Source organism: Bombyx mandarina, chromosome 09, assembly GCF_030267445.1.
Source record: "Bombyx mandarina strain Sakado chromosome 09, ASM3026744v2".
Taxonomy (NCBI): domain Eukaryota; kingdom Metazoa; phylum Arthropoda; class Insecta; order Lepidoptera; family Bombycidae; genus Bombyx; species Bombyx mandarina.
The window spans coordinates 1,642,610-1,666,135 of record NC_143216.1 but is presented as its reverse complement, the minus strand read 5'-3'; the positions used below and the strand labels follow the sequence as shown (position 1 = coordinate 1,666,135).

The 23,526-nt window shown below is 40.7% G+C and overlaps 2 protein-coding genes across 3 annotated transcripts in view; one reads left to right on the top strand and one right to left on the bottom strand.

Annotated features, from left to right (window-relative positions):
- Positions 1 to 1,003: 1,003 nt before the first annotated feature.
- Positions 1,004 to 10,730, bottom strand: LOC149502291 (uncharacterized). The gene is made up of 3 exons (XM_089729597.1): positions 10,546 to 10,730; positions 7,895 to 8,080; positions 1,004 to 1,423 (listed from the first exon to the last, which is right to left on the bottom strand). Exons 2-3 carry the CDS (start codon positions 8,051 to 8,053, stop codon positions 1,100 to 1,102), a joined length of 483 nt encoding a protein of 160 aa, XP_089585723.1. The 5' UTR covers positions 8,054 to 8,080; positions 10,546 to 10,730; the 3' UTR covers positions 1,004 to 1,099.
- Positions 10,731 to 12,403: 1,673 nt separating this feature from the next.
- Positions 12,404 to 23,526, top strand: part of Gdap2 (ganglioside induced differentiation associated protein 2) — a 117,846-nt gene continuing 106,723 nt past the window's right edge. The window contains exon 1 of one of the 2 annotated variants that reach the window (XM_089729660.1): positions 12,404 to 12,563. The gene's annotated coding sequence lies outside the window, so the exon portion shown is untranslated. The remainder of the gene's footprint in view (positions 12,564 to 23,526) is intronic. The other variant, XM_089729662.1, reaches the window with a different exon arrangement.

The following is a 23,526-nucleotide window of genomic DNA, read 5'->3' as shown; positions in this document are numbered from 1 at the left end:
TCTGTAGATACAACAACTTCGAATATCGCAGAGCTTTTTATTCTATTACATAATTAAAATTACTTTTACAGTTTTTCCCGCTATTTCTTTTATTTTTTTAAAGCCATAAAAGAAAGTTTTAATTATATTTATGACTAGTGACCCGCCCTCGCTTCGCTTCGGAAACATTAAAACACACATGAAACCAAAAAAATAAAATAAAAAAAGTACCCTATCTTCATCAGGGACAATGTCGGCTTCTAAAGGAAAAATAATTTTTCAAATCGGTCCAGTAGTTTCGGAGCCTATTCGAAACAAACAAACAAACAAATCTTTCCTCTTTATAATATTATTTATTTATGAAAACCGAAGGTAGATTCCGTGAATCTCTTCTCTTGCTACGGCTAGTGTTGGCAAATTCTCTCAGGCTGAGTCCGTGAGCTCACCCACTCGTCCGCGAGAAACTGGAATAGCCCCGTAGGCTACCAGCGAACAATTACGGAAAAAAAGAAAATACCCAAGGGTTCTAACTTGTCCTTTCTGTGCTATTTGACTTTGAACATTTTTCATTATATTTTCAACTGATGTGAAAAGTCTTTTCTAAGTAACATAGACATAAGAAATCGAATTTCTAAGAAGGCATTACAGCCCAAGACAAGTTTAATTAAAGTAAAAATGAAATATATTTTTCAAAAAAATTATATTACACATTTACAGACTTCGCTATATTTCGCGTTGTTACGCTCTTTCGAAGATTTAATTTCTTATATAGAGTCAATATTTACGATTTATATTTAGATAATGCTTGTTTCCTCAGAGCGATTGCAAATAAACCAGCTAATTTATCTTTGCTTCATATATGTTTTTATTTATACTTACCCATACGTTCATTTGTACCTTTACATTATAACATTCTGTTCTGATATTAATTCGTTGTAAACAACTGAACTACATTTAGGTAATCATAACGGGAATAATACTAGTCTAAAGTATACCGAAATTTAAATTAAATTAAATAATTAAATTAAATTTTGATTCGTAATTTTATTCAATAATTAAATATAACATTTTGAATTAAGATTATAATGATTTGATTTGAACTATGCACAAGAAGCACACATTAAGCGCCATTTTTATCGGTATCTATATCACTGACAACCCGTTTCCTGGTTTCAATTTTACTATTAACAGAAACATTGTCAACGCCCACAACCGTGGAATTATTTATATTTCGTATTTTATTTATTCCATTATTTGTGCCGGTCAAATATGTGTCAACATTTACTTTTAGCACTGTCTTCTCTTCAGCGGTGGTTTTAATTTCAATGGATGTAGTACTTGCGTATCGTATTAGTGTTATAAGTGTAATATTTTGATCGATTTTCTCTAGTCCATATTGAAAATCATCACCAGTTGGAACATTATCACCGTATAAATCTCTTAACTGTAAAAAAAACATTTTTATTGATTTCTATAGACTGGAAAGTAATGGCGTACCACAATCCATTTACTTATACTGGTGTTTTTTTTTTTTTTTATGATTGAAGTATTACTGGTGGCCCGGAGGCCTTTCCAGTTTCACCAGGACAGGTGGGCGAGCAAAAGCTCAGCCAGGAGGGGTGGGATTTGCTAACAGCTACCCGAGCGCCTCCGAAGGAGACCTAACAGCTCAAGAGCAGCTGCTTCGCGAATGAATCTACTACCGGATCGGAATCGCGACCCGCTGAGAAGATCCGGCAAGAAACTCAGCGAGCTGATTCATGGGTTAGGTTGCACGGCGAACTCTTTGTCGAGTTCGACGAGTACGGTTACCGGGGTCCCTAAGCCTGCTCCTAGTGTTAGAGCTGAAGGCGTCTAATGCAAAGGTTATTGGATCTGATGGATCCGTAAGGACGTGTCTAGGGCGTCGACGGTGACTGGCTCCTGCGTGATCAGGATTCGGGGAGTAGTCAGCGGCGGCAACGATAAGGCGATTATCATGACGCATAGCCTTATCGAAGTACCGTTCCGACGCTGACTTCATGTATTTCTGGATAGATTCGAGGCCCAGGTCGTCGTGTAGGTCAACGTTCCTCACGAACCACGGAGCTCCGACGGCTAACCTGCAAAAGCGGGATTGTAGAGATTGGAGGGTGTCTATGTGTGTGCGGGCCGCGTGAGCGAACACCACACTCGCGTAAATCATGACGGGCCTTATGCAAGTTTTGTAAAGTGTCACCTTGTTCCGAAGGGACATTTTACTCCGCTTACAGATCATGGGGTAGAGTCTACCGAGAATAAACGCGGCACGGTCACGGACTGATTTTATATGCGGGCGGAATGTCATCGATGCATCCAGGGTAACGCCCAGGTACTTGACCTTCCTGGCCCAGGGTATGGGTTGTCTAAAGAGAGTAATCGGGGGTGTGAGATTCCTCCTCCTAATCCGGGAGGAAATCCGTGTGGAGCTTCCCCTTTGAAATAGCACCGCAGTACTTTTCGCTGGGTTGATGTCTATGCGCCATTTTCGGAACCACTGTCCTAGAGCTAGGGCTGCGCTCTGAAGCATCTTAGCGATTAGGGACTTGTTTCTACTGGAATGGTAAACAGTCGTGTCGTCGGCGAATAAAGCTAAATGGGTCGGCGGCGACCGGGGAATATCGTTAACGAATAAGCTAAATAGGAGGGGTGAGAGGACAGAGCCTTGCGGGACTCCAGCTGTGAGAGGTCGTGGGGAGGAGCGGGTTCCCTCGACTCGATATCGAAAAGAGCGGTTCGACAAGAAGTCCCGTATAATGAGCACGAGACTATCCGGCACGCCCATGTTGAATAGTTTGAAAATCAAACCGTTGTGCCAGACTTTGTCGAACGCTTTTGCGACGTCGAAGAAGAGAGCTCCCGTGTATAACGGTTTTGGTCGATTAAGCCCCACAAGAATGTGCTCCGTGAGGCGGTGCACCTGTTGAACGCATGAGTGATTTGTACGGAATCCGAATTGTTCATCGATGAGAATGCCCTTGGATGAGACAAAGTCTCTGAGGCGTTTGTAGAGCAGACGCTCATACAGTTTGCCTAGAGACATGAGGAGGCTAATCGGGCGGTAGCTCGTCGGATGATTTTTTGGTTTACCGGGTTTATGTATGCCGATAACGTCCGCTTCTTTCCACACCGCGGGAAAGATACAGTTCGCCATAGCGGCATTGAAAATAGATGCCAACATCACGATGAGTTGGACGGGTAGAAGTTTAATAACGCGGTTGGATATACCGTCGGAACCGGGAGCCTTGCGAGGACGTAGGTCTTTGATCAAGTCTTTAACTTCCATCGGGGTGACGGGTGGTAACGCATCCGAGGGTGGCAAGGAGACTCTGCGTCCTACCTCACTGTCTACTAATTCTACATGAACAGGGTCCACGGATTGAGTGCTGGGCGTGCACTGGGTTTGCAATGTATCGGCCAGCAGCTCTGCTTTTTCGTCATCATCAAACGCCGCGAGTCGGCCTGAGGGGCCTACGAGGGGGGGCATAGTTACTACCGTATCCGATTTGAGAGTACGAGCTAAGCGGTAGTAAGACCTTTGGGAGGGCGCGAGTCCTTCTAAGAAATCAGACCATCTGGCATCTCGGACTTCGGCGATGCGAGACTTTACGTCGCGTTGTAGGGCACGCATTCGAATAGATTTTCCGCGGTAGGATACCTGTCGTAGACGCGTATCGAGGCGTTCTTAGCTCTAAGGAGTTCCCTAATATCGTCGGACAATTTGAAGCGGTGAAGGAAGTCCTCCGCTACAACTTGTTTCGATGATCTATCTAATGTTGAGGTGATGTGTGACGTTAAGATGTCTATGGCTTCAGCGGTATCCTGAGGAGACGGGGTAGAGTCCGGGTTAAACGGGAGCGATGGTGGATCAGATTCAGCCAGGCTGATGCCCAGCGTGTGCCAATCCACCACAGTCCTCGTGACGGGAACGGAGTTGGGAGCGCGACCGAGCTTCATAACGACGAGACGGTGGTCTGAATCTAACTCTGAAACTACTTCGATCGAGTGTAAGCTCAGAGTTACGTTTTTTAATAACGCTATGTCGAGTATATCCGGGCGATGCGCGATATTTAGCGGGTAGTGAGTCGGTGTTAGCGGAGCGACGATATCGAAGGCGAGATCATCGACTAACGCGTCGAGCCGCCTGCCATTCGGGGTTGTGGTGTGTGAGTTCCACCTGATGTGTTTACAATTTAGGTCGCCCGCCAGAATGACAGAGCTCCCCATGCCGAGCAGCGCCTCGATATCACTGCTTAGAACGATCTTATCCGGTGGAAGATAAACGGACGCGATAACGATCGGCGCGTGTCCCGTCAGTGAGATTCGGCACACTGATGCTTCGATATTAGCGAGCGCGGGAGGATCGAGCGGGACGCAATGCAGGGCTCTTCTATAGTAAATGACGGTACCACCACCACGAGCAGAGAGCCTGTCGTTCCTGACCATGTTATAGTTCGCGATTTTAGGGTCACGGCACGCGGGCTTAAGTAGGGTCTCCTGCACCAAAAAGATATCAATTTGATGGTCACGCAAAAAGTCAGAAACCTGATCACGTTGATTTGCGAGACCGTAAGCGTTAAAAAATCCTATCGTTACGGATAGGGGCTTTATTCTACTTATATACGCCATTGATTACCGGCGGAGTGAGGGGAGGACGTACGTATTTAATGACGCGTATACGTCGGCGTATTCTTGCACAACGGCGATAAAGTGTTGTGCAGTGGAGGCAGCGCGAATGGCGTCGCCCAAAGCGTTAACGCGCTCAAAGTTGATCGACTGAAAGAAGTCGATCGCTAAAGCGAGATTGTCGGACGCGGTCGGAGGGCAAGTCGCGGGAGAGGGACGAGTTGCGGGGGCGGGACGAATCGCGGAGGAGGGAGTTGTAACCGTGTTCGTGTACGGCAGCGGTTTCGCCCAAGCCGAGACACTGGGCACCGGCGCCGGAACGAACGCTGGCTTAGCCTGCGACACAGAGGGTGCCGAGGCTTTGATGTCTGGGCCGGAAGCTCGGAGGCGGTTTTGGCGGGCGACGCGGCGATTTATTTTCGGGGCTCGGGGGCATCCGCGGTAATTTGCGGGGTGACCCTGTGTTTGACACAGGACGCAGCTAGGCGGTTCCGTCGCGGTTTTTTGATCGCGAGTGCATAGGGCCGTGGCGTGATCGCCTGAACACTTGACGCATCGGGGGCGCGCGTGACAGTTACGGGAAGAATGCCCGTATAATTGGCAGTTATGGCACTGGCTAGGTGTGCCTTTCTTGTGTGGGGTTTCGACGGCGATTCCGGAAAGGCTACATACCGTTCGGATGTTGAATATTTGCTTACCCTCGGGGGTAGGCTGGAGGGCGACGAGAACCATGTTATATGGCTCCCTTCCGCGGCCTGTGTGCATGCGGTGTACGGAGTTAACCGGTAGGCCTTGTTCGAGAAGGTCGGCCTTGACGAGCTCGGCATCCAACTCTTTAGGGATGCCACGTATGACGGCACGGAGTTCGCGCTCCTCCTGGAGCGTATACGTGTGAAAACTTATACGCTCCTTACGGAGGTAAGAAGAGAGGGCCCTATGGTCGTCGGGTGTTCGAACCTTAATTTGAATGCCGTTCGCGAGGTTACGGGCATTCGTGAAGTTGATATTTTTGGCTTTAAGGGCCAGGGAAACTCGATCCCAAGCTGCCTTCTCTTGGAGGATTACCGGGGGAGGGGTCTGGGTTTTATTTTGTGCCACCGGACGCGGCGACGGAGTGGCACGGGCTGGAGGCGCAACGGGAGTCTGAGGGCGGGGGCGCGACGCGTTCGCGGCTTTGCTAATTTTAGCGGCCGCGGGAGCTCGAGACTCCGCGGCACGCTTCTTACCCTTTTGTACCAGGGTGAATCCATCCGTCGATGAGGCGGGGGCGAGGTCGACCTCCATCTCCGAGTCAGAGTCGGAGGACGAGGAGGCGGGCGCAGGTGACCTACGAGCAGGTGTTTTGGAGGGCGCGACGGAGGCCGCGGACGATCGCGCTGCTGGAACGGTGGCCACGGCGGACGACGCAGCAGTTTTACTCGCCAGTATAGGCGACGCGGGAACGGCAGGCACGACGGAGGCTGCGGTGCTCGATGTAGAAGCGTTGCACGCAGGTACAGGCGACGCAGGAGCAGCGAGCACGGCGGAGTCCTCGAGAGGGCTCGCAGTGTGATTAGCCTTGTAGGTAAGAAACTCTGAGGCGAGCTGTGGGTAGCGAAGTCGGAGGAACTCCGCAAATACAGCGTCCATGATCGCTGAGTGCCCAGGTGGGGCGGCCCCGGGTCTTAAAAATAGCCCCAATTTCTCGGACCTGAGCGGTTCTATTGAACGCAGGTGGCGATGCGGCGCTATTACTACAAGACAAAGAACACAACAAAACAGAAATAATAAAAAGAAACAAAACAAATAAACACTTCCAGGAACACTTGGTCGGCAGATGTACCACGAACACAGAAATAACAAAAAGAAACAATACAAATAAAAACTTCCAGGAAAAACACTTGATCGGCAGATGTATCACGAACACAAGCCGCGCGAACAATGGCCGGGCTAACAAAAGCCGGGCGAACAAAGGCCGGGCGATCGAGTGGTCGATGAGCACGTCCGCACGTGACGGGTGCCTCTATCGGAATGAATACTGGTGGTAGCTCGTACGGGTAGGTATTAACGCCATCTATCGTCTAATAGTCGAACGAATATAGAAAGATCTAGTAGCGCCCAGAACGCTCGAGAAGTACAACGCCATCTATTGACAGATAGCGGAAACTACTACTAGAGATGTGTAGAGTATTCTCGATAATTCTAGGAATGAGGTATCGGCTATAAAAGCGTTGCAGAGATAGCACGCAGTCAATCAGTTATCGTAACTACTCGAAGCGAAACAGCGAACGGAACACCTGTAGCGAAGCGGAACAAGCGAATTGAGAGTTTTAAAGTGTTTGTTGAGTGTTTAAAAGTATTTGTGAAGTGTTTAAGTGTTCTAAGTGTTCAATACAGTTTTTAAGCTGTACTTTGGTGAAATTTTATTTATCCCGAATCCCAGCGCGTAACAGTATCATCATTCATGTTTAAAGGCCGTCAAGCTATCCAATTGAGATTACGATTTCAAATCTTATGATCAGAGGCATCCTTCATAATTTGTAAACATCAGATTGGGTGACAGTGACATGATGTCAAGCGATTGACAGTTGGGCACTGAGCTCATCGGTGTTTCCCGAGCGCTATGACATATCCTTCTTCAAACGAGGCTTGTGGACAGTACTTAACTGTAGGCAGCGGCTTGGCTCCGCCCTTGGCATTGCTGAAGTCCATGGGCGACGGTAACCACTCATCATCAGGAAGACCGTTCACTCGTCTGCCTAAAAGGGCAAATAAAGAACCCAATGATACCGCGTGTCTATAGTTGGACGACAGTTCTCGTGTTGGAAGAGTTTGCAGCGTATAATACGTCGTAGTTCACATAATATCGGACAGTGAGCCTCCAAATTGAGTTCGCTACTGCTGCCGTGTCCTATAATTGTTAAATTAATTAATCAAATTATAATAATCCTTATTCTGTTTTTAAAACGCATTCTGAATTGATGTTGCGAGCTAGTTAGGTAAAACAAATTGATTCCTCGCTGATAAAAAATAGACACGATCATTTATTTCAAAATACGTTCAGTTTTTCACATATTTACTTACGGTTACATCATAGAAAAAAAAGCAGAAGTTAGTTTGAAATCAATCACACGGTCAATGTCTCATTACAATCATAAATCACAGAAATTTCCTAAGCTCTGACAAAATTCATAGTTTAGTTTTATATAAAAACCATGCTGCCTTGTTTTCAACTTCGATGATTTTCAACGTTAGTACTAACTTAGAAACAAAAAAATCCATAAAATCTTACCTCTAACACATTGTTCAATATCGTGCCTTCTCTGAGATAATTACTGCCATTCCTATCTACGGGTGTAGGGTTCACAGTCGTCATCAGATAACACAAGAAACAAAATAAAGCTATGACTAGAACTGAATATATCACAACAAACAGCAGACGTTTTATCATTGAAAAACGAATTCTTCCGAGCGTGCTCTGAAATACGTGAAATGTGTTAAAGATATTGATAGGGTATTTCGCAATTTTGATTTAAATCTAAAATTTCTGCTTTGCTTGTGTATTTATAGTGGTTTTTGTTGCAATCTTCCCATGTCAATTTTTCTGACAATTAAGCTACTGTCATTCTAACGGTATGCGTAGCGAATAAATATTAACTATGAATGATTTTTCCATTGATAATAGATGAGGAATTTATATTAATATTAATTTTAGACTTTAGCTTTCTAATAGCTACAAAATATAATATAAACAAATCTATATATATAAAGGAATTGCTGTTCGTTAGTCTCGTTAAAAGTCGAGAATGGCTGGACCGTTAAAAGTTTAGATAAATATGAAAATGCTCGGAATTAAATAAAAATAACAATTTTGATTTTCCTTTGATGTGTCCCCCGTCGGACGCATTCCTTTTGTTCGTTTTAAGTTTATTTGGTACAAAAGTTTAGGGCTGTTATTTATCGATTGAGGCAATACGAACTCTGCCGGGTCAGCTAGTAGAATAATAAAATCTCTTTGTTGAGTATAAAAACCATGTTTATAACGCCTTCAGCCTTATGTTTACCAAAAAAAAATGATCTAGCTTTTATTTAAACACGCCTTCGGAAACTTTTTCCCATTTAAAGTAGATTCTAGAACTATCTATGACAATGGTCTGACCAGATACTTATGACACGAGCAGCTTTTTATAATACTTACTAGACGAATACTACTTATAAGAAGATATGGGAATACGAGTCAGGACTTCTCACGACTTCCAAATTTGAGTTAACTTTAACAATATCGAGAACATTAAACTCCCACTAAGCACACTGGTAAGTCGCGAGCGAATGGAAGACTAAAATAAGAATATTTTAATGAAGAGATCCTCTCGCCTTCTCGCATTCTTACAATAAATCTGACAAGTGAATGGTTTTGACAGGAATTGTGTAAAAGATTTCCTATGTCGAATTTTCACTGAAAATAACTCCGTACAATGTCCCCCTATTGAATTAGTTTTTAGTTGTTATTTGGATTTTTTGAAGGGAAGCTAACGAGGTAAAGTGATTTTTTTATTTCTAATTCCCTTGTGTATGATTAGATGTTAATAATTTATTTTATTCGTGATGTGCATTGGTTTGGTAATGAGATTGATTAATTTAAAAGCTGCTATTTTTAGGAACAATTTCGAATATACTGCAAAATGCAAGCGGGCAAAATATGTGCCTGTCCAAAGTTTAGACTTACAAACACTTCAAAATACGTAGTATCTTTTAGATTTTCTATGTTGTGTTTCTATAATTTATCCCTTTATGATACTGAGCGCTGCGATATGTTCTTCTTCAAACGAGGTTTGAGGACATTCTTCACTGCTATGCCCCTAGCATTCACAACTGATGAAAAATTATATAAAAAATGGTATAATTTTATATCATCATCATACCCCATGAATACCTTCAATAAAATTGACCAAACCAGGGCGCTACATTAAATAATATTGATCTTTTTTTTCTATTACTAATGTGATTGAACGAGCTCACAGCTCACCTGGTGTTAAGTGACCACTGGAACCCATAGACATCCAAAGTGTTAATGCCACCACTAACCTTCAGGCATGAGCTATAAGTCTGTTTTTACAGTACAACGGCTACCCCACCCTTCACACCGAAACATTACTGCTTTACGGTAGAAATAGATAGGGTGGTGGTCCTCATCGACACATTCCCGACCCTGCGGAAATAATGGAAAGCAGTCGACGTCGCCCCAAACACGTCATTTCGGATCCTCCCGATCCACTAACGGTGCTTTTAGGTACCTCAAGCACCGGTCACCGTTCTCGTCGAACCCGTCGCTTGCGACGAAGGGCTCGTCGAGTAAATTAACCCTCAGACACAGCCCACTGAGTTTCTCGCCGGATCTTCTCAGTGGGTCGCGCTTCCGATCCGGTGGTAGATTCTGCGAAGCACGGCTCTTGCTAGGGTTCGTGCTAACAACGTCGTCAGGTTTGAGCCCCGCGAGCTCACCTACTAGTTAAGGTTACGCTGAAATAGCCTCTCAAGGCTATCAGCTTAGGCTTAAAAAAAAGGTACCTGCTTGTGCCTCAACATACGCCTTACCACAAATACTCGACGTAAAACGAAAAACCTATCTAGTTATGTAGAATAGCGTAGGTACGGATACCTCATTCACGTAATAATAATAAGAAAGTAGGATCTATCGCTTGAAATGACCCTTGTTCACATATATCCGTTTCTCCTGAATATTAATTGAATCTAAATTTAAGCAGTTCCAAGTAAATCCCTATATAGCAATAGATTTGTTCGGTTTCAGGTTCTTTAGAATTTTGAATGGGATTCCCCTCGCTGTTATTTCTGAGAACTATGTCCGCTAGTCTTTCTTCGAACAAGATTTTAGAATATCTTTATAGGAAGGCTTATACAATGATTGAACAGGCGAAAACTTACACCAGGCGACTTGCATGCAGAGAATGCTTCACGCAGCAATAGAATCAATACTCTTACGAAAGATTGAAAACACAGCAAATTGACTGTTGTCTGAATGTTGACTGAAATTCACGGGCTATTTGAAGAAAATTTGTGAAAACCTAGTTTAAAAAAATACATAATTTAAAAAAAAACTTCACTTTTAAGACGCGGTATAAAAATTCAGTAAATAAATACTCGAAATTGCGGCAACTTAAAGATATTATGACAAAATAAAACATTTTTCTTTGATTAAGCATCGTCTTGGTATCGTGAAGGTCGTGAACCTTTCATAAAGGCGATTACACAAAGAATATTATTTTCATAATATAACACAGCTGGTATCAATATATTAGATACTAGCGACCCGCCCTCGCTTCGCTTCGGAAACATTAAAACACACATGAAACCAAAAAAATATTTTTTTTTTTTTTTTTTAAAGTAGCCTATGTTCATCAGGGACAATGTCGGCTTCTAATGGAAAAATAATTTTTCAAATCGGTCCAGTAGTTTCGGAGCCTATTCGAAACAAAGAAACAAATCTTTCCTCTTTATAATATTAACTAGCAACCCGCCCTCGCTTCGCTTCGGAAACATTAAAACACACATGAAACCAAAAAAATAAATAAAAAAAGTAGCCTATGTTCATCAGGGACAATGTCGGCTTCTAATGGAAAAAGAATTTTTCAAATCGGTCCAGTAGTTTCGGAGCCTATTCGAAACAAACAAACAAATCTTTCCTCTTTATAATATTAGTATAGATATAGATATAGAAGTATAGATATCACAATTCATATTATTATAAAAGATTTCCAATGTTAGCTGATAAGAAGTTGTCGTAAAAATGAATTATTATTTTATTATAATGAAATAGATATTTTTCGTTGTATAAATTAAGTTATAGATACTCAATCGAACAATGAAACCTAACTATTGTAGTGTGATTTGTGAATATCAAAAGAAACCTACTTCAAACCGTTGTCAACCTTTTTTTCCATTTTCCAGAGATGACGAAAAATTCCGATCATCATAGCGTTACGGATTCGGAAGCGGGGTCATTACAGCCGAGTCGTACAAGCAAGCTCGGAGCAGTCCTGTGTCCAACTGTGTGTGCATTACTTCTCGTATGCATTTTCGCCATGTCGTTTATAGGCACGAAGCTGGCCTATGCTCAATATGACGCCTATTGTAGTAGACGTTACGATATTACAAAACTCTATTCATACAGTAACATAACCATTAGTAAATCTTAATTTCATTTTTCACATATTAGTGTTGCCACATACCTCGTTTTGATTTTGTAAGGAATATATGTCAGTGCCACCTACTGATATAAATTGTAACTTGTTCTGTATTCGAGCTTTGAAAAACGTAAAACTTACTTTATTAGCTTTAACGCAACATGAAGTCAGAAAAAGATAAAATTTGTAACTAGGATAAATAATAAAAGAAAAATTGCTAATCAAAATTACTTGTCTAATGACAACACAAATAACGTTCATTTAATTAAATGAACCCCAATCTATAGATTATTTAACTTAAAATAACGCCATCTAACAAAATTATAATGAAGCATTTCTAGCGATAAAACCTAATTGCTTGTTGAAATATGGAGTTTTGTCAGAAGATGGCACTAAAGTTGAATTATAATATCATTTTTCGTTTTTTCACCCATTTTTAAATATAAAAACTGCATATTTTGGAAAATAAATATCAATAAGAATTCTTACGTGTAGAAAATATCAACTGGAAGTTTTTTTTTTCTGTGCACGAATTTTCAAATCAGTGTTGCCAATATATTAAGTGTATAATCTATGGTGTTGCCTGCCTCTAGATTAATTTAGGAATAGGTTGTCAGAAAACAAAATGGGCGGCCGCTGATCGCGCGACAAATTGTACATTTTTCCTACTATTTTTGTGTGTTTTATAATTCATATTCTTACTTGAGCTTTACTTTTGTAGTGCTAGTGGTGTCTCCTTCAACTTTTCTGTCATATAATGTAAGTATTATTTGTTTTATTCATATAATTTGTACTACACTGCTTGTATCGATTGTATTGGCTGAACTAAAGGCCAATGTCAGCTTTACGTCGGGGTCGTCGAGGGAGGATTAAATTAATTCCATTTTAATAGTTTTGATGTATTTCTTTAATTGCCGAAATCTTTTTAACTGAAACAGCAGATAGTAAAATATAAAATACTAAAAAGAAAATCTAAATTCCAATAAAGGCACACATTCCTTGTAAAAAATATTTTTTCTTGTAACTAATTAAAAATTGGACTCCTTTTCTTGTGTAGCTACGAATGGCTACAATGTTGTATTTATTGCGTTCAGTGTGGAAAAGAAGAAAAATCTCCCAATTTTAATCGAAAACTTTGAATTTATACAAGACATCGTCCATTTCGTGAATTGTGAATTTCTGAAATGAACAAGTTTAATATCACGTATTTTTTTTATAATAAAGTTGAGCAACACTAAAGAAAATTAAAAGAAGGTTGTGGAATAATTTATTACTCGACTTGGTAGGTATGGTACCTATATTAAGGCTGAGGAAGAGTCGATTGGCACATATTTTTTCTCGATTTTGCTTAGGCTTAATAATATTGTCTGTAGTAGATATTACCAATTCATTCATTGTTTTCCTAGGTACATGACGACCTTGAAACAGTTGAATCATTTAAAAACGTAACATACATCTTGAAAAATCAAACCTTATTTCTTTTAATTTAGCGTGATAAACAGAACAATATATGGGAAACATAATAGAAGTGGCTGAAATAGTATTGAAACATTGAGTTCATAAAAAAATTTCTTTGGCATAAAAATCTATCTATCCCTCTTTCTCTCTCTCTGAGATACTGTGTGCGAAGAAACGTAAATTAAATATATGTAAATTTTATAGAATTAACATGTCTGCTAACACAAAATTGAAATCGTCCGAAATAATGTCGTAGTCGTCGTGGCCTAACGGATAAGACGTCCGGTGCGTTCGTGTTGAAGCGATGCACCGGTGTTCGAATCCCGCAGGCGGGTACCAATTTTTCTAATGAAATACGTACTCAACAAATGTTCACGATTGACTTCCACGATGAAGGAATAACATCGTGTAATAAAAATGAAACCCGCAAAATTATAATTTGCGTAATTACTGGTGGTAGGACCTCTTGTGAGTCCGCGCGGGTGGGTACCACCACCCTGCCTATTTCTGCCGTGAAGCAGTAATGCGTTTCGGTTTGAAGGGTGGGGCAGCCGTTGTAACTATACTTGAGACCTTAGAACTTACATCTTAAAATTACTTTGTAAATGTCTATGGGCTCCAGTAACCACTTAACACCAGGTGGGCTGTGAGTTCGTCCACCGATGTAAGCAATAAAAATAATAATAATAATGAACACGAGATTAAATCATAAAGGTTGTTATCATCAAGTCGGCGAAACCCAGGAATAAACTGTACTTAGCTAAAGGTTCAGCTGTTTTCTTGTCACAGATCATGGTAAACGTTCATAGGGTACATTAATTTTATGAATTGCGAACAAATGATGTTTTAGGCCGGAAGATCGTATATTTAATGCGAACAAAAATAATTCAATTTGTAACTTTTATTGTAGTCCTTAAAGGACAATTAAAACCTGCGTCAAAAACTACGAAACGATAGAAACAATATGCCTCATTTCTTCAGCACTACAGGCGCAGTCTAGACAGCTGGAAAATCATTAGGCCGGCCTGCGGACGGTTAAGGCGAGTCAACCGTTCCTCGGGACTGGCTGAATTGCGTCCGCGAACGCCTCATCTTCCGGATGGTACAGGTGCTGACCGTGCATGGTTGGTTAGGGAAGTAACTTGTAAAGGTGCTGTGCAGACGGTAGAGTGCCATCATTGTGGATGCGACTTGGACACGACAGAGTATAGGCATAAAGGGGGCGGCATTACACCTTCGTCGCACAAATAGGTATCGACTTGACGCTGGCGGATGTCGATAGAGAGCCTAATGCTCTGCAGCCAGTACGCGTTACAGGCGATGTTCGACTCGCGTCGTTTCCTCACTGCTGAGGGTCGTGATCATCATATTTTGACAGGATTCTACTTCTTGCAATGTCCCTCCAGCGCCTTCGATCATTGGCTGCATGAAGGGCGTCGTAGAAAGGGATCCCTAGTGTGGTGCGGTTTTAATAGAACCACCTTGTCGGACTGCGCCCACGCGGTCTCTTTCCCTCGATCTTTCCTGTCACAAATGGTCTCTCTAGGCTATCAGGCTATCGCATAAACCTGTTGTAGACATCAACCGAATCCTGGCTTGAATCTGAATCTTAAACAGTTGGTCCCCTCCATATGCTGCCGTTTCGGAATCGGTAAGCGAGGCCCAAGAAGGCGAAACTTCCGAAAGATTCGATGGAAATTCTAAAAGAATTGAAATCGTTAGAAATAAATTAATAACAGTAAGAAAATCGCGAGATTAAACCGTAAAAGCAGTTTTAATTATGTCTAAGTCTCGCGAAAACCAGAGAAAAGACTGCTATTTTTGTAAAAAAACACTACAATCGTAGATATTGTAGTTCGATGTTATACCAGTGTAATACAAAGATAACCATACACTGCAAAGACCTCATTTCGGGCGACCTCATATCGCAGCGTGCAGAGAGCAAACTTTTAAATATACCACAGCCTTTGCGAAGCCCATCTTGTGTTATTTTCTTTTCGTTTCGTACAAGGTAAACACGACCTAGTTCTGCTCTTTTCATTTTTGTTTTTCACAAACGGGAGCTAACACAGAATAATGTGGAAGTCTTCGCGAATAAAAATTTAAAACGGAAAATTCTAGGGTAAAGTATACAATTAATGGCATTGAAGAGTAATTTTTTATTGGGGTAGTTAAATGAACATAATGTCATTAATTACCTAGACAGTTTTCGGCTTTTATTTTTTATATTTCGGACTTTAACCCAATGTACCAGAATTTTCTAGTACGATAACCCACTGAGTTTCTCGCCGGTTCTTCTCAGTAAGTCATGATTCCGATCCGGTATTAGTTCAGCGAATCAATATTGCTAGGCCTGATTTTATTTAGCAAACCCTTTCAGGGAGAGCTCCTTGATTTTGCTCACCAGTCAGGGTAAAGCCAGAATAACCCCTCGAAGCTACTGGCAGATAGGTAAGCAAAGAAATAATCTAGTACCACATTTTTCTTTATTTGAAATGAATCCGTTTTGTTTTCCTTTTTGGGGTTGTTGTAGCCAATGTGAACGAATATCGGCTGTATGTCATTAATCCAAGCGAAACTGGTATACGTACTGGTGTCAAGTGATGTGACTATGCCATACTTCAAATTATCTGACTAGGGACTAATTTTTCTTATAATCAATAGCATGAATGAAATCGAAAACGAACCAAAGAAAATCGGACGTAAATAATTGTGTAAGCTCCTCATACAGAAACGGATCCCTGCACGGATGCGTGGTAACGTTTTATCTATTTCTGCCGCGAAGTTAAAGGGTGAGAAAGCTGTCACACAATATAATTTGACCTGTCCCAGGGTCGCTTAAGCCCTGTAATATAATAAAAGTGACCCCGTAATATGTTCGATCCGCATTCGTTGTCAGTAAACAAAACCGGCTTAATGGGCAATACAGAATATATTTTTATTTTTCCTCATCGCAGTGAAATGTTTTCTGCAATAAATCCACTGTATATTATAGGAAGTCCGCAGAGATTGAAAGCCTTCCTCAAAGGAAATTGCAGTTCCGTCGAATACAGGCACGATACCTTGGGCATTAGCTTGGCTACGTCTATATCAGTAATTGGATTGACCAAGTCCTCCATTCAGTGCATAGGTTAATCCGACTTTTAAATGTCCAACAAGAGCATGCGTGTGGTCAATATTAGGTCGGATATAAAGTTTTGTCATGATTCGTGGAAAGCAGTACTGTTTTTTTTTATTGCTTAGTTTGGTAGACGAGCTCACGGCCAACCTGGTGTGAAGTGGTTACCGGAGCCCATAGACATCTACAACGTAAATGCCGCCACCGACTTTGAAATATTAGTTCTAAAGTCTCAGTATAGTTACAGCTGCTGCCCCACCCTTCAAACCGAAACGCATTACTGCTTCACGGCAGAAATAGGCAGGATGGTGGTATCTACCGGTGCGAACTCACAAGACGTCCTACCACCAGTTAAACTTTTTTTTGTCGTTGGTTGTACTGTTTTTATCTGGATGGCTTTGATAATATTAAATTGATGTCATTTAAAAATAAGAAAAACAAAAAGTAATGAAAAACTGCACTACGGAAAAAATCTTTTTGACGTACCACATTAAATATCCGTTTAACAAATCGTTCTTTAGAAGTTCGTCGGCGATGGTGGTCTTGTCGCTAATCCCTCACCGTAAAAAGCTGACACTTAACTTTACCCGATCGAACCCTAAATGGATTCAGTGGGTGATGAATGCGTCGGTCCATCGCAATTTGAAAAATCGACAGTCACTAGTACCCAGTCTGTAGTACTGTGTGCTTAGTTTCTTAACGTTCTCGATAGCGTAAAAGTTAGCCAATTTTGTATGCAGTTGGAACAGCGCCCCTAGCGGCAAACGTGCGCAAACGATCTCATTCCATACAAATATGAGCTAACTTTTACGCTATCGAGAACGTTAAAAAACTCGCACAAAGCACACAGATGTAATGTCTGTGGTAATGTAGTACTGATCAGAAATTTTGAATATAAAATCGAATGATAAAAATAAAACGCTACTTTGTTTGATAATATTTAGACTAATCTGGAGACTTGACAAAACAAAAATAATCTAATAAGCGACCTATTTATCATGCTTTTATTTATATTTCTTTGTTTTTGTATTTTCTATGGAATATTTCAAAGATGTTCTTGCGAGTGGCTTTGCCCCTTTTGATATATACTCATAGTCACCTAAACATCGTTCTCTCTTGTGTGAATTTATTTATTACGTGAAGCCAGTTACGAATAAAGTGTTCTGCATCTACTTATAGGTTAATTGTTGAATATATTATTTATGTCGGGTTAAGCTCTTCCCGATCATCACCTGTGTCCTCGTGGTCAGTCATTTGTAGGTTAGACTCTAAATAAGAACACAATTAAATAATAGCAGCCTAGAAACGCGGTGATCTCAGAAATGCGTGCGATCGCAAGGCGTGCGTGCATCCTACCCTCATAGATTAACTCTTCAAATGTCACACGTCATCCACAGATTCACTGACACTTGCCATACGTCATTGTCTATTGAACGAGTCAATAACAAGTCTAGCCATAAACAATTACGATCGCAACGCCACCTCCGATTCCACCCAGGTAATTAACCTGACGTTTCAAATCTAATATATCGCAGTTATTTCCACTGATGGTGTATGACATGTATATGATTTCGATATATGGAGACCAGTTGCAGGTCGCGGAAATCCCCTGTATGCGGACTGCGCAGAACCAGTCACTATGGTGAACCTTGGGGGGTGGGGTGTGTCTTATATCCAGCTGAGAACGTCTTTAAGCTGAACATGATAATATTTTGTATTGTATACAGAAATAAATCACAAAAAAAGGTATGGAAACAGAAAGAAAGTGTGCTTCATAACTACATGTACAAAAGGCGTGCCTAACTCATACACCGGCATTCCTCGGTAAAGACCAACAGTAAAACAATTGTACAAAATTGCACAATGAAACAAACATAAACAAAGCAACAAGAGACAAGTGCTTATAAATATATACACAAAATACAATGTAATAGAGAACAGCTATTTGACATGCATTAAATACTCAAACATCAAATAATTCTTATCAGTAATCATGAGGAGATATAATACATGTTAAGTCTTTTCTCGGTTTATTTCAACATCGAAGTCCCCTTTTTTATGGCTTAGAGGGCTTGTCTGGTGTTAAGTGGTTACCGGAGCCCATAGACATCAACAACGTAAATGCGCCATCCACCTTGTGATAAGGGTACTAAGTCAATTATATACAAGTACAACGACAACACCATCCTTCAAGCCGGAACGCATTACTGCGTCGCGGTAGAAATGGGCAAGGTGGTGGTAAGTAGCCATGCGGACTCAGATGATGTCCTACCACCAGTTTCTAGTTCTTAGCTTAAACGTTAAGGTCTTCAAAGCTGTTATGAAAACTATTATTTTGTTTCAGTGCGAAGCTTGAATATTTGTATAGTTGATTGACCTCTTAGTGATGGGGCGTAATATTTGGTGAAGGATTCTGGAACCGATTATAGGATACGATGAAAGATGTATACAGAAAAAATCAAGAAATGAAGGAACTTTTGGCATAGCTGAATGTAGTCGAGATGATAAAAAGTTATCTTTTTTTTTCTCCTACCTATGCTGATAGCCTTGAGAGGCTATATCAGCTTCTCCTTGACGTGTAGGTGAGCTCAAGGGGGTCCAACCTGACGACGTTGCTAACACGAACCCTAGTAAGAGCCGTGCTTCGAAGAATCTATCACCGGATCGGAAACGCGACCCACTGAGAAGATCCGACGAGAAATTCAGTGGGCTGTGTCTGAGGGTTAATTTACTCGTGGAGCCCTTCGTCGCAAGCGACGGATTCGACGAAAACGATGACCGGTGCTTGAGACACCTTAAAGCACCATTAGTGGATCGGGAGGATCCGCGATGACATGTAATAATAATAAATCACGCACAGTTATCCAGCTCTTTTATAGGATTCCCTGTGTTATGGGTACTAGAGACTGACAAACATACTGAAATACGTTTCAACATATACATATATACATAATAAACACCTAGACAAAAAAAATGTTCATCACACAATGTTTGCTCGATGTGGAAATCGAACCCACGACCCTCGGTGTAATAGTCAGGGGTTAATTACTGCACCATCGAGTCAGTCAAAATTAAAGCACTATCATACTTTGAAAGTGCTTTATATTAACCAATGAAAAGTACGTCCATTCTCGTAAATATAAAGAAATAAGTAGGTATCTTTTTCATTATTATGAAAAAGATATGCAAAATTATAAATATCGACTACATAAATAATGAAGTCGCTTTTGTAATCTCTGTTATCGGTCAAATAGCGCGTCACCTTTTATCATTCAGTTTTAACACCTTCTATTGTTTCGTAATACGCCATTATCTTGGGGAGATTGTAAATAAAAAGGTTTTAGCTTTGCGTTATACACAGCTACGAATTTGACTCTAGTGGGACATTTTTACTGGTGGTAAGACCTCTTGTGAGTCCGCGCGGGTAGGTACCCTGCCTATTTTTGCCGTCAAGCAGTAATGCGTTTCGGTTTGAAGGGCGCGGTAGCCGTTGTAACTATACTGAGACCTTAGAAGGTGGGTGGCGCGTTTACGTTGTAGATGTCTATAGGCTCCAGTAACCACTTAACACCAGGTAGGCTGTGAGCTAGTCCACCCATCCATTTATGTAATTTTGATCTCATTTTCGCTCAACTGTCCGGAAATATCGTTTTAAGGTGGACAACCATAATTTTTTATGTGTTTTTTCTATCAGTAGTGTATATATTATTGTGTATTAAGTGTACAAATTATTTTGTTTGACTCTGCATTGATATATTATACATTAATGAATATGTTTTTTTTTTAAGTGATAATATTGATCTAAAATTGGAAATTAGAGATTCCAAATAAAAGACAAAAACTAAACAAGAATTCGTACAAGAAGTTGTATTCACATTTAAACAAAAGAAAAAACAACTCTGCTAAAAACAATAATCGTGCCGGTTCGTAACCACTTAACTTCGGGTTAGCCGTGAGATCATCTACCAATCTACGAGTAGAACAACACAATAGAGCCTGCGTTATTTGTAAATGCTTTAATTCTACACGACACGTGGTTTACGCACGTATGACCTAACTTAGAAGTCGTCGTATTATGGATAAGACGTCCGATGCATTCGTGTTGAGCGATGCACCGGTGTTCGAATCCCAGGCGGGTACCAATTTTTCTAATGAAATACGTACATGACAAATGTTCACGATGGATTTCCACGGTTAAGGAATAACATCGTATAATAAAAATCAAACCCGCAAAATTATAATTTGCGTAATTACTGGTGGTTGGACCTCTTGTGAGTCCGCACAGGTAGGTACCACCGCCCTGCCTATTTCTGCCGCGAAGCAGTAATGCGTTTCGGTTTGAAGGGCGGGGCAGCCGTTATAACTGTACTAAGACCTTAGAACTTATAATTCAAGGTAGGTAGCGCATTTACGTTGTAGATGTCTATGGGCTCCAGTAACCACTTAACACCAGGTGGGCTGTGAGCTCGTCCACCCAACTAAGCAATAAAAAAATATTAAAAAAACATATTAATTCAAACATTCCTTTAACTACAGTTTGGCAATAACGTGACAGTAGCAAAAATTACTCAAGAGTCACATACTTGGAAAGAAGAACTACAAGAATCCGGCTGTAAAAATATTAATTTTCCGCCCGTAACAAGCACTCGGGAATGTTTCAATCACAACTTTTTCAATACACGACGTACGACGAAAAATCATGAAATAACGTTTAGGTCGTCCCTCGGGATCGACCCAGTCATCATTCACCTGGGAAGCGTTGTGACGTCATAAGATACGTCACACTGACCTATATACCGAGGGAGAGGATTGGGGGGTCGTCTCATTCAGATTTAATCCCCTGCACAATTAGTTGCTTATGACTTCATTCTCTTTCCTAGATCCTCGATTGGTAAATATGATTCTTGTGAATGGTGCAGAGTTCAAAGTTGGAGCTGTATATGCAAAAAGTGCAGTTGACTTCTAACGAGATGGAATTAAGTACAGCATTCAATCGCGTAGAGCATTTTGAAGTCGTCGTGGATAAGACGTCCGGTGAATTCGTGTTGAGCGATGCACCGGTGTTAAAATCCCAGGCGGGCACCAATTTTTCTAATGAAATACGTACTCAACAAATGTTCACGATTGACTTCCACGGTGAAGGAATAACATCGTGTAATAAAAATCAAACCCGCAAAATTATAATTTGCGTAATGACGGGTGGTAGAACCTCTTGGGAGTCCGCACGGGTAGGTACCACCACCCCGCCTATTTCCGCCGTGAAGCAGTAATGCGTTTCGGCTTGAAGGGTGGGGCAGCCGTTGTAACTGTACTGAGACCTTACAATTTATATCTCAAGGTGGATGGCGCATTTACCAGAGGCGCAGTAACCACTTAACACCAGGTGGGCTGTGAGATAGTCCACCCATCTAAGCAATAAAAAATAAAAATAAAAAAGTATTAAGGGTTTTGCGTGCAATACAGACAAGTTTAAGATACATACCCATTTTCTACAAATAAAACCTTATTCAAACAGATTTAGTCCAATGAAATATCAATCGATCAAATTACTCCAATAAAATATTACCGTCTCTGCATCAGTGTGTTAACGAGCAGTATATCAAGAATTATCCGTTAAAATAATTAAACATCTCTTTTTATTTAACTTTATTGTACCATGAAAGTGAATGATAAGTTAATATTCAATTTATCAAGTTATCATTCACTTTTATGCACATCAACAAAGCCAGGAGCACAGGTGAGCTACCAGTCGACTCTTTGCAAATCACGTTTCAAGAATAACAGGTCATAGCGCTTAAGAAGTGCCGTGGTGGGGTGAGTTAATTTGAGAGCCGGATGGTATGTGGCAAAAAAAACTCTGGAAATGAACTATGAATGAGCGCATTGTTTTCAGATACGATGGATGACTCGACTCTGGTAGCGGAAAGTAAAATGGCGATCATGGTGGATGATCTCGAAGGATTGCCTTCAAAGCATTCCTCTTCCCTATTCGAAATATGAAAAGCAAATTTAACTCTATATATAGACACTAGGTGGCAGCACTTTATAATAGGAATTGTAATTGAGTGTTCTTGCTGTAAAATAGGAAAGATTAAATAAGTTTGTACTCTTTCTAATTAAATTATTTTTCAACCAATAACCCATTACTCCCCATAGTTTTCCTGTGGCAATCACAGTTATTGTGATTCTAAGAGAAAATCACTATTTTTGCTAAACCATCTCCCGCTTTGTGTAGTGGAAGGTACGACATGTTCAAACATGAAGTATGTGGCGATATTTTGGGAAAGACTTTAAATCGCTAAGTGTTCCGCTACATATTCCACTGGAAATATTTTGAATAGATAATGAAAATTATACTTTTATCATCAGCTATAGCCGCCGTTTTCAGAGCATAGTAATATTATTATCAAACTAGCGACCCGCCCTCGCTTCGCTTCGGAAACATTAATTTTTAATTTTGATAGCCGAGTCCCGGAATGTTACCCGCGGTTATTCTCGTGCCGCGGGCGACGCCGCGGGGCGAAGCTAGTCTAAAAAGTAGCCTAAGATACTCCTTATATCATCAGCTACCTATTAGTGAAAGTCTCGTGAAAATCGGTTCAGCCGTTCCAGAGATTAGCCAGAATAAACAGACAGACAGACAGACAGACAAAAATAGTAAAAAATGTTATTTTGGTGTATGTGCCGTATATATTCATAATAATATGCATGTAGTAAAAAGCGGTTAATTCAATATTACAAACAGACACTCCAATTTTATTTATTTTCCATTTTTATTTATATGTATATAGATGATACTTGTGGTGAACCTTGAATTAAATTTGGCAATAATTTTCTGTCCATACTCTTATTAACTTAATTTGATTTGTCTCAGGTCTTAATTGTAAGAAATCACTGTTTATTAGCCTAAAAAGGTTTTAATCATAATAAACACGGAAGAAAATGATTTTTTCGACTATATCCGAACCTATGGGTCATTAAAAGTTAATCGAACGCATACAAACCGTGCACAAAAACTGGAAAATGCATTAAAAACCGACAACCTACTAAATCGTGAACTAACCATTATGGTCTTTATATCTGTCTGTTTTTGGTTGATTTTCATTTGAAACGCTATAAGGTTTTACTGCGCCTTGTTTTCCGCGT

Excerpts from the sequence above, each read along its gene's own strand:
- LOC149502291 (XM_089729597.1), bottom strand. The coding sequence starts at position 8,053 with ATGATAAAACGTCTGCTGTTTGTTGTGATATATTCAGTTCTAGTCATA. Across the intron at positions 1,424-7,894 it reads TATTGAACAATGTGTTAGAG|TTAAGAGATTTATACGGTGA; the intron begins GTAAGATTTTAT and ends TTTTTTTTACAG.